This window comes from Vicia villosa, linkage group LG6, assembly GCF_029867415.1.
Source record: "Vicia villosa cultivar HV-30 ecotype Madison, WI linkage group LG6, Vvil1.0, whole genome shotgun sequence".
Classification (NCBI taxonomy): Eukaryota; Viridiplantae; Streptophyta; class Magnoliopsida; order Fabales; family Fabaceae; genus Vicia; species Vicia villosa.
This window is the reverse complement of record NC_081185.1, coordinates 166,306,526-166,318,686: the sequence shown is the minus strand read 5'-3', so window position 1 is coordinate 166,318,686 and position 12,161 is coordinate 166,306,526. Positions and strand designations below refer to the sequence as shown.

The 12,161-nt window shown below is 31.5% G+C and overlaps 1 protein-coding gene and 1 long non-coding RNA gene across 2 annotated transcripts; both read right to left on the bottom strand.

Annotated features, from left to right (window-relative positions):
* Positions 1 to 3,033: 3,033 nt before the first annotated feature.
* Positions 3,034 to 3,498, bottom strand: LOC131613134 (uncharacterized). The gene is made up of 2 exons (XR_009287580.1): positions 3,375 to 3,498; positions 3,034 to 3,205 (listed from the first exon to the last, which is right to left on the bottom strand). It is a non-coding gene; the product is annotated as an uncharacterized LOC131613134 (long non-coding RNA).
* A 4,846-nt stretch (positions 3,499 to 8,344) lies between these two features.
* LOC131613133 (protein RGF1 INDUCIBLE TRANSCRIPTION FACTOR 1-like) lies at positions 8,345 to 11,379 on the bottom strand. Its single transcript, XM_058884833.1, has 4 exons — positions 11,161 to 11,379; positions 10,870 to 11,055; positions 10,380 to 10,595; positions 8,345 to 9,102 (listed from the first exon to the last, which is right to left on the bottom strand). Exons 1-4 carry the CDS (start codon positions 11,161 to 11,163, stop codon positions 8,881 to 8,883), a joined length of 627 nt encoding a protein of 208 aa, XP_058740816.1. The 5' UTR covers positions 11,164 to 11,379; the 3' UTR covers positions 8,345 to 8,880.
* Between the last annotated feature and the right edge of the window lie 782 nt (positions 11,380 to 12,161).

Genomic DNA, 12,161 nt, shown 5'->3' with positions numbered 1-12,161 from the left:
TGGAAGAATTCATGACCATGATTTCCTAAGAATTAGACAGTCAACCTGGTCAAGGTTGAGCATATAATACTTTTTAGGATTCCATAAATCCATACCCATAAGTCTCTCTCTCTCTCTCTCTCTCTCTCTATATATATATATATATATATATATATATATAACCTAAGCTTTGAGAAAGGCAATTTATTATTCACCGAAAATACCCCATTAACAGAGCTTCTCACCCTCATGAGCTTGCTCTAACCCCACAGCAACCACCTCCAAAACAGAGCATCTCACCGCCGTGAGCTTTCTCTAACCGCCAACAAACTATAAATCCTTTAGGCACTCGTACCATCCTGGAATTCAAACATTTATAATTTTTTAGTATGTATAGTAGTATCCATCATGGGACCCTGGTAAAATTGACTTGGGCCACACCTTCCATTATACCACCACTTTGAAGATGAAATGAATTAGACTCTTCAAAGAGAATTAGTCTCCCTTCCTAGCTTTAACCGTCCAGTATTTGAAGATGAAATGAATTAGACTCTTCAAAGAGAATTTTGGCATTGAGACCATTCAAAAATCATGAGAGAGTTATGGCCTTTGGAAGTTGATGAAACTCACTTGAAAATCCTATAGATGACCTATAATCTTTTCAAATCTTAAATGACTTCCAAGCATTTTCACATTTTGCACCCTGAAACAAAGTTGTAGTAGACATCCTCAAGATTATTGTAGAAAAATAATGAGCTCAAGGAGATAAAAATTGACCAAGTTATGATCCTTTAAAGTTGACAAACCATTATTCTCCCAAACACGAGGTAACTTGTAATGTTTCTCAACTTTTGATGATTTTCTTTACACGGTTGGATCTTATCATGTGAAGAGAAATTGTTGGAAACGATGAGAAGAGTCCATATAAAAAAGAATCAACTTAAGATGATGAAAATTAAGAGAGTTATAAGGCACGAGGAGATATATAAGACTTTGAAATGATATTTATTAAAAGCACACTTGATGATGAGGCTCGTAGCTTGATGAAACTTATTGAAGAAAGCATGGAATTAAACACATGAATCTATGGAGTTTCTTGATGAAAATCAAGCCACATGATCTTGAGATGAACTTGATAAAATGAAACTTATTGAAGAAATCATGGACATAACATTTTCATGATAAGGATGTATCTTTTTAAGTCTAATCCATCAAGCTTCCATGGATAACTAGTTGATTGAGAGTCGATCCTCAAAAACTTAGTTTAGGTGAGGAGATGAATGTCCTTGCTTCAACACCTACAATGCACAAAGTAATGAAAGACACGAGATATATTTTTTGTATTTTGATTAGTATAATATAACAAAGAAATATTCACAAACTAAACAAACATGGGTGCTTGGTGATTTCCCTAAAGGCAAGATGAGCATCAAACTAAAGATCCAGCTCAAGATTGTGGTCTTGATATGTGGTAGGAATGCAAAATGATTGGGGGATCTTATGGCCGAAAATTAGGGTATGACACTACTCCTTATTCAAGTGGGAGTGAAAGAATTGTGGATGGTATGGTTTGTAATAGGCAGCTTCAGATGCTTCTATAGGAATCTTGGAACTTTAATGTCAACACATGCGCATATAGCAAGATTTTTTTTCTCTCTGGAGCCAGGGTGTCTCCATTAAGCTTTTCTCTTCTTCGAAAATGGTGAACCTTAGTTAGTACATGATTTCCACTTCTTCCCTCGGAATCACTGAAGGATACCTCCCAATCCGGTGTATGTGTGGGAACTGTGGAGCTTATTCATGTAATGTAAGCGTTCTAGTCGGGATCGGCTTTAGAATGGTGGTCGACTGGGTGTAAGAGGCCGCCCCACGTACGTTACTATTTCTTGGAGGAGAAAATCGCAAGTTCTCTTCAACCCTCAAGATCCTATCAGCCAAGACTTGCGAATTTTGTTGATGGATCAAGTTGTGCATGTTATTCAATAAATCAGGTGCTCCTTACACGCCTAGACTAACTTACAATAGTTGAAGATCGGGAAATGCCTCATGTCCAAGTGCTAGGGGTTGGAAGGGAGTGTGATTTGATGGCTTTCCTTGGATTGTTTTCTAGAGGACTCTTGAGGGAATTAGATCTTCCAGCATTGGATAAGATGAAGAGGTCACTATGACTGGATCTTCAACTTCTAGAGGAAGTGATTGAGCTATGGTTGCATCATCTTTTGCAAATCGAGTGTTTCTTGATGTTGACATAATCTTAGAAAGTTGATATCAAAATAACGGGAGAATGGATCAATGATTCAGCTGACGAAAATCAAAGATTTAGATCTTCGACGAAAAATGTAGTTTTTCATATAAATTCAAGTAAATCAGAGATAGTTTTCCATAGGCGGCGTTCGTGTTCTATTTAGGAACAAGATCTTTCTGTGAAGGAGGAGGTGATGTTTTACTACGGTGGAGTTGAGCTTCTAGTGCGACGGAGAAGTGGCTGACCTGCTAGGTTAGCACTCAAACGCCGAACTTAGTAAGAGCATGAGAATGTATTCTACATCACATCCAAAAGAGTAAATCCTTGTTGAATTTCTAAAAAAAATATAACCAGCAAAACAAAACCAAGTTTAAAAATTATTCGGTGGTCGAAATTCTATAAAAATCAAATTAATGATTAATCAAATTAACAAAATAAATCACTTACTCTATAGTGTGGACAATCTTACATTTTTTTCCCCAAAATTTGTAATCGTGGTGGCCCATCAAAACCCAAAAAAAACTCACCTCAAAAATAAGGTGTCCATCATCATTTGGAGTTTGAATAAACCATCGAGTTAGAAATGGGAGAAGTATGTAAAGGGTCCATTGTAATCACTTAATTTGAAAGCTCAAGTTTTCAATATGATAAAAAATTATGAGAGACAAAAAACAATCTGTATTATATTTTTATGCCAATTCACATTATTAATATAACCTCAAAGTACAAATTCAAAGCAAAATATCTAAAATTAAATTAAATTAAATTAAATTAAATTAAATTAAATTAAATTATTAGGGGCCAACTCATTGAATATTCTAACACAATATTAATTTTTTATACTTTATTGGTTTATCACTCATATCATACGAGTAGTTATTCAAACACATATACAACGTTTAAAATAACACTTCTGTGTTAAACCACGCGCACACAAATTATTTGGACAATCAGCAACAGTTTCACACTTAATTGCTCCCCCTGTATTAAAGAAAAAGAAAATAAAAAAGAATGTTACTAAAATAAGAAAAAATGTTGTGTAAAATAGTAAAGAATTTTGCCTGTTTCACTAGAGGTCATGTGGTTATTTGCTTAGTATATATCCATGTGGTACTCGGTTCTTTTTCTTAAATGAACAAAAATGGCTTACCATTGACGATGGGTGTAAAAATAAGAAGAGAAAAATATATGAATAGAACATAAACAAACTTAATAAATTTTTCCATACTTTCCACCCTGTAAATGGATTGAATGAATCATATAGGAAATGATTTTATCTCTTCATGATTTATAAATGTCATGTTCTTCATTTATCAATTAAATATTTTTATTAATATTTTAAAAATGGCAAAATAACTTTTTTGTCTCGAATGTTAACATAATTGCTCCTTTAATTTTAAAAGCTCCATATTAATCTCTTAACTCTTCCAAATATATCATATTGGTTCTTTTTGTCTAATTAGCGACGAAAAAACTCAAAAATCGATCGCTAAATCAATATCTAATATGATGAAAAAAATTAAAATGATACATTTTAAAGATATAAAGGACTAATATAAAACTTTTTAAAATTAAGAAATCAAAATGAACCCCAAAATTAATATATATGGGACCAAAATAGATATTTTTCCTTTAAAAATTAAACTGGACAATACAGTTGAACCAGTTGGACTGTAAACCAAAAATGAATTTGATTTGATTATATTTACTAAACCATTGTCAGAAAAATCCAATATAATATTGGAAAAATTAAATTGAACAGTTTCAAACTATTTGAACTAAAAAACCAGGGCTAGTTTTTGAAATAATCAATTTTGTTAAAATATATCATGTCAATTTTTTGAAATAATCAATTTTGTTAAAATATATCATGTCAATTAAAATTTTAAATTTTATCACTTACGGCGCCATAGGTATATTTTACTTCAGTCACACTTCATCATCATCACATTGTTTCTTTCAAAGATAATCACACAATTTATTTTCTTTTTGACCTAAACACAATTTGGGTGGTCACTATTCACCTAAATATTAGTCACCATCGTTCAATTTATATTTTTTTCACCATCGTTTAGCTTAATGTTACCATAGTTGTTTAATTGTGACTTTCCTTTGGTTGTTTAACTCGCATTCACTCATCGTAATTTTACATTTCTTTGTCTTTCAACTTTATATTTTTTTATTTTTTTGTTTCATCTGATATTGAAGTAAATATATTGTTCTGTTTATTTTTTGTATTCTATCTTATTTGTAAAAACCAACAATATAGATATGGGACCAGCCATCATCAGGCTCCCGCCCTGAAATATGTCATTTAGGCATGATCCCCACTTATTATGTGGCTTTCCCTTAAGAAAAACGTGGATGGTAACATGTATGTAGTCCATAATCGTGTGTGGAAGAATTCATGACCATGATTGTCTAAGAAGTAGGCAGTCAACAGGTTCCCTGATCAAGGTTGAGTGTATACTACTTTTTAAGATTCCATAAATCCATACCCATAAGCATATATATATATATATATATATATATATATATATATATATATATATATATATATATATATATATATATATATATATATATATATATATATATATATATATATATATCAACCTAAGCTTTGAGAAAGGCAATCTATTATTCACTGAAAATACCCCATTAACGGAGCTTCTCACCCTCGTGAGCTTGCTCTAACCCCACAGAAAATACCTCCAAAACAGAGCTTCTCACCACCGTGAGCTTTCTCTAACCACCACAAACTATCAATCCATTGGGCACCCGTACCATCCTGGGAGGTCAAACATTTGTAATTTTTTTTAAGCATGTATAGTGTTATCCATCATGGGTCCCTGGTAAAATTGACTTGGGCCACACCTCCCATTATACCACCACATTGAAAGTCACCAAAGTATCCCTTCCTAGCTCCAACCATCCACAATCATGGTCTTTGAAGACGAACTGAATTAGACTCTTCAAAGAGAATTGTGGAATTGAGACCATTCAAAAATCATAAAAATTGAGAGAGTTATGGCCTTTGGAAGTTGATGAAACTTACTTGAAAATCTCATAGATGACCTATAATCTTTTCAAATCTTAAATGATCTTCCAATCATTTTCTCATTTTGCACCTTGAAACAAAGTTGTAGTAGACATCCTCAAGATTATTGTAGAAAAAATGAGCTTGAGGAGATAAAAATTGACCAAGTTATGATCCTTTAAAGTTGCCAAACCCTTATTACCCCCAAACACAAGGTAACTTGTAATGTTTCTCAACTTTTGATGATTTTCTTTACACAATTGGATCTAATCATGTGAAGAGAAGTTGGTGAAAATTATTAGAAGATTGCATACCAAAAAGAATCAACTTAAGATGATGAAAATTGATAGAGTTATGCTCTTGTGATCATAGAATCAAATACTTGCCAAATTAGGTCAAACTTCTTGAATCAACTTTGAATCTCTTGAACTTTTCTTGCATTATAAGGCGTGAGGAGATATATAAGACCTTGAAATGATATTTTCTTGAAGCACACTTGATGAAACTTAGTGAACAAAGCATGGAATTAAACACATGAACCTATGAAGTTTCTTGATGAATCAAGCCACATGATCTTAAAATGAACTTGATCAAATGAAATTAACAAGTGCTAAAGACATAACATTTTGATGATAAGGATGTCTCTTTTGAAGTCTAAGCCATCAATCTTTCATGGATGACCAGTTGATTGAGAGTCGATCCTCAAAACCCTATACAAGTGGGAGTGAAAGCATTATGGATGGTATGGTTTGTAGCAGGAAGCTTCAGATGCTTCTATAGAAATCTTGGAACTTTATTGTCAACACCTGCGCATATAGCAAGTTTCTTTTTCTCTCTGGAGCCAGAGTGTCTCCATTAAGCTTTTTCTCTTTTTTGAAAATGGTGAACCTTAGTTAGTACGTGATTTCCACTTCTTCCATCATAATCACTAGAGGATACCTCCCAATCCAGTGTATGTGTGGGAACTATGGAGCTTATTCGACTCTATAATGGTGGTCGATTGGGCGTAAGAGGTCGTCCCATGTATGTTACTGTTTCTTGGAGGAGAAAATCATAAGTTCTCTTTAACTCTCAAGATCCTATCAACCAAGACTTGCGAATTTTGTTGATCGATCAAGTTGTACATGTTATTCAATAAATCAGGTGCTCCTTACACGCCTAGACTGACTTACAATAGTTGAAGATCGGGAAATGCCTCATGTACAAGTGCTAGGGTTGGAAGGGAGGGTGATTTGATGGCTTTCCTTGGATTGTTTTCCAGAGGACACTCGAGGGAGTCAGATCATCCAGCATTGGATATGATAGAGAGATCACTATAATTGGATCTTCAGCTTCTAGAGGAAGTGATTGAGCTATGGTTGCATCAGCTTTCGCAAATCGAGTGTTTCTTGATGTTGACATAATCTTAAAAAAGTTGATATCAAAATAACAGGAGAATGAATCAATGATTTAGCGGGCGAAGATCAAAGATCTGGATCTTCGACGAAAAAATGTAGTTTTTTGTATAAATTCGAGTAAATCAAAGATAGTTTTCCATAGTCGGCGTTAGTGTTCTATTTAGGATTAAGATTTTTTCGGTGAAGGAGGAGGTGGTGTTTTACTACGATGGAGTTGAGCTTCCAGTGCGAAGGAGAAGGGACTGACCTGCAAGGTTAGCACTCAAATGCCCAACTTAGTAAGAGCATGAGAATGTGAATGAATTTAAATACCTAAGAATGACATGTTTTTCCTTTTATATATTGGAGGCCGTTCAAACCGCCTGCGAGAGATATAACTCGATGTGCGAACAACCGTCTGATTGATCTAGACATCGGATGATGTATCAGAGGGCAGAGTTATCTACTTTGGGAGAGAACGAGGGAACATGTGTTCTTCATGTTTGCTACCTTCACTTTGCTACTAAGCCTTTCGTCTTGGACCTTATGAGCGACACTGAACAATACGTTTTGAATTCATTTTGCAATTATTTGATTCGATCCTTCTTGACATGAACATTGTGTAGATTAACTAGCTAACTTAAACCACATTTGTTTGAGCAATACGAACCGATAGTCATCCTTTGAAAATCATAATGAGCTGAAGAGCCTCTTTAGTACCAAAAGAGAGAAAGAATTCTTTTTTTTTCTACCATTGAATCTCGTAGTGTATCACTTGATCTGATGGTGAAATTTAGCAATCCAATGTTGATAATAACCTTATACGATGTACATCCACTTAACTTATGCGTCATAGAACAAACTCTGAATGTAACTTTTTGAAAAGAATTTGTGTCTTTTGATTAGGTAAGGAAATGTAAGTAGGACCCGAATTGCACGGCAAAAAAACTTTAGTAAGTTAACTCGTTGTTTTGTTGCTTATAAAAAGAAAAAAGTATCGCATATGCTGGAAAGCAACCTCTACTCTTATTTTATATATATATATATATATATATATATATATGCTATGGTTCTCTTCTCTAACCAAAGCCATGTGATGCAGATTCTTCTTTTGTATGCAATCACTTGTTTATCTCAATATATTTCTTCAATTAAGGTTAAAGGTAGATTCGTCATGCATCGGTTTAGTTCTCAATGTATCTTTTGTTCTATTTTTTTGGAGAAAATATAATTGATTCTATAATATATAATTTATTTTGACATATTCAACTAAAATGAAACTTTTAACTTTAAACATTCACAATGAAACTCTCTTTTAGACGGTAGAATTTAATTGAAATACATTGACGATATAATTCTCAGTAAATTTCAACCGTTAATTTATTAAAATTATTTGATTTTTATTTTAAATTCTATTAAAATAATCCATTTGAATAGTGATGATACATTGATGGTATAAAGAATTTTACACTGAAAGTATATATAAATTAATTTCTAAACACTAATAAGAGTATTTTAGAGTTAAAAATAGTATACTGACAGAGTAAAATTATTTTACACTATCATCCAATAAAAAATTATCATTTAACTATGTTATATAATTTATTTAAAACAATAGTATGATTTAACAAGTCAAATACATTTAGAAATATGATGGTGAAAATAAATGAGAGAAGACGGATTCAGAACCATAAAAGGCAAACATAGAGAAAGTGTGGCCAATTCATTGATACCTCCAAAATGGGTAATGTTAAATCGGATAAATATAAAGTTGATTTGTACCCATTATTAACTTTACATGCACACGTATATTATAATAAAAATAAAAATAAAAAATATTAAAAAATAATAATATAAAAAGGTGTAATTAACTTTATGTAAACGGCCCATGTGAGTGGTGGGGCAATCAAAAAACTGACTCCACAAAGACTTACTTTATAATTTCTTAATAATTAAATATACACCCCCCAACTATATTAAAATAATAATTAAACAAATATGCATTATTGGTTCTTCAATTTGTTTTTTTAGGGACCCAAACCGGAAAAGAAGGAGCTTTCTTATATACCCTTTCCTATTCTTTTCCAATTAATAATCATTCTTTCTCCAAAGGCTCCTATTCTTTTTTTCAACTTTATTGTAAAAAGAATTATAAAATAATAATAACTAGGTTCTTTTTTTCCCACCAAATAGGGTTTGTATTGTAAATTGAAATTTGAATATGTACCAATTTTGATTCATTAGAATGAAGAAGAACCAAAAGGTGCCCTATGAGGAATACCTTTTCTTCTTCTTGCATTTAAAGGAGGTGGAGGAGGCGTGACTGGATACATATCTTGTGTTGAGCCTTCACGCAATTCTTCTTCTGATCTACTACTTGATACCCCCTCCATTCTCATTGCTTCATTCTTACCCCCCTCCATGGCAAAGCTTGCATCTCCATTTTTCTTTATTCTTTCAAGCTAAGGCAATTATTCAAAAAATAATATTTGATTAATAATTAATAAAATGCATGATCCAATTATTTGTATGACATGCCATGTTCCCCATCAATGCACTACAAATGTATATCACGTGTGACTTTACAAATAATTATAATTAAAAAATTATAAACTATAATCAAATTATTATAATTAATGGATATTGTAAAAATAATTACACCAATAATTAATATATATATATATATATATATATATATATATATATATATATATATATATATATATATATATATATACACTTTGATTTGATTTTACTATTTATAAGAGAAAGTTAATTTTTTAAATTCATTGAATAATTAATGTATTTGATCTATTATACAGTCCAAATTCATTGGTTATTCAATACAAAATAATTTTTTTTTTCTTATAAATAAGACAAAGAAAATTATAATTTAATTTGTATAATTTTTTTTAAAACATGGATCTAATCAAATCACACCGAATAGATATTTGTAAAAATAATTTTAAATAAATTTAAAAAAAATACATGACAATGTGGTTTAATTAGATGAACATGTAATAAACAATTTTATGGCATTAATGCAAAGAATTTAATCGCAATAATAATTTTAAAATTTATAGATTCATCCAATCAAATATTGCATACATATTATTTTGTTATTTTTCAAAGTAAGTTAGTTGGTATTAATAATTAGATCAGAAACAATGAGGCTTGATTGAACAATAATGTAAAAATATTATTTTATAATTGAATAATAATTTATCAAAAAAAATGATAAATGATAATGTAAATTTAATGCAAAAATGATTGCTTCAAAAACTAATTTCATGGCAAGTCCAAATCCAAAGACCTAGATTTGAAGGAATACCTTAATTAAAGTATCAATTAGGCAACCTAATGTGCTAATTATGGTGGATTAGGCAGAAAAAAACTTGTAAGTCACAATGTAGGTGTGCATATCCATTAACCTTATGTGTAAACACATGATTTCAACTATTATGAGATAAATAGCATAAACTTGAGTAATTAATTAAAATGTGAATGCTAAATAAACAAGTTATGAAGGTAAATGAATAATTAAAATCGGTGGGAATATAATTATGATGTTGAATGATGGAGATTGGCTTTCAAATGTAGGTAATGGTGTATGGGTGGTGGGTGTTATACCCATATGATTGAGTTGTGAATGATGTGCATGTTGATAATGATATGGACATTGGACAATATTAATAATAAAATTAAAATAATAATAATAATAATAATATTAAAATCTGACCTTACATCCCAAAGAACAGAACCTAAATGAATCCAAGAGACTCCTTCCACAAATCTCACAAATGTGAGCTACTCCTTTCCCAGATTTCGGTTGAGGCCTCACATTCAAGAACAAAACTCTGGCACTGTTTATCACATATGTTTGTACTCCACTTATGTCCAACACTTTCTGAATCTCTGACACCCTCACTACATCGTGATAAGATGATCTTCTTATCTAATTATTCATCCAACAACAACAACAAAAACATTTACAAAAAAATAACAAAATCACAAATTAACCCCAAATAAAATACAAAAAAAAATCAAAATGTAGGCCAAAATACTCCAATATTATTTGGAAATCTAAGGAAATAATAATTGATATCGTAGCCGCAACCCATTTTCTTCAAATGGTTTATATATTGAAATAAAAAAACAAGAAAATTATTGGTAATAAGAATGGTACAGACATACCCATTTTTTGTGATGATTTTTAGTAGACATTTTACCTGAATGACCGGATGATCTTTGTGCCGTGAAGAACGGCAATAAAAGCAGAAGGCGCCGTCGCCATTGTTGCAGTCTAAACAATACATGTTACACTCATTCCTGGCCGCATCGGCGTGAATCCGGCACATATTGAAAAACGGTGTTTTCAGCAATGGCTCAAGCCATGGCGGCACCAACACTGAGTCCTGTTATTCGAAATCAAATCAACTTTCATAAACATTGCAAAATAAAAATTAAATCTAAGACTATGGCTCGTGAAGAAAGATGAATAGATTTATCAAAGATATTACCATTGTGTGTATAGTGGTTGATAATGTGGGTCTCAATGTGGATTGAAAGAAGAGTGGTTTGGTTTCGAGATTCAATTGACGGAGATTGGGAGAGGAAGATGAAAACGAAAATGCAGAGAGAAAGAGAGAGTAAACGGCCTTCAACTTAGAATTCAACGACAAAACAACGCAAAAGAGAACTCTAGTGTATTAGAGACGAAAAAGGGTGAATAAATTAAACAAGTAATGGGAATGGACGGATGAGATTGAAAGTGGTGGATGAAGGGGGATTAGGGGCGTTGGATTTGGGAGATGAGATTGGCGCTTACGCTACTTTGGATCTGTGTTTGCGTCTTACGATGTTGCAACTCTTCGGTCCGAGCCGGTTCGGTTCGGTTCACTGTTTGTTTGATACGTGGCACCATTGGTGAAGTGTGTTATAGATTGGTGGCCACCTACGTGGCATTGCATCACAAAGAAAAGAATCTTGCGTCACCTCTTTTTAAAATAAAAGTATATTTTTTAATTATAATTTTTAGAAATAAATAAAAATTTGGAAATTTATTAAATGTATATTTTTTTAAATGCATTCAAATTAAATACCGATATTTTGATCTAAAATGTTATAAAATTTTAATTTATTTTAAATTAAATTAAAATAACTCAATAATATATTCAACTAAACTAAAAAATTACTGAAAATACAATATTTTAAACATGTGTTTGGTGTCGAAGTGGAATACCGAAAAGTTAATTAGTGTGACTTTTCACTTTAGAGTCAAAGTTTTCAAATAAACTAAATTTAATTTTAATTATTGCAATTTTTATTAAGAAGAATTTGAGTCATCTTAACAAGTATTACGAGTTTAACTATTCACTTTTGTATAGAGAAATTTCTATTGAGAAAGAAAAATTCATGTTTTGTATCTAGCATATCTGTTGATGAATATTAGTCAAAGTTAATTGTAATACGCCATTTTTAGTATTTTTATTTTGCAATCATTTTAAGTTATTTGTATTAG

Coding starts and splice junctions, on each gene's coding strand:
- LOC131613133 (XM_058884833.1), bottom strand. Junction 10,596..10,869: donor AAGATCATCCGGTCATTCAG/GTAAAATGTCTA, acceptor ATGAATAATTAG/ATAAGAAGATCATCTTATCA. Junction 9,103..10,379: donor TCTGTTCTTTGGGATGTAAG/GTCAGATTTTAA, acceptor TAATTGCCTTAG/CTTGAAAGAATAAAGAAAAA.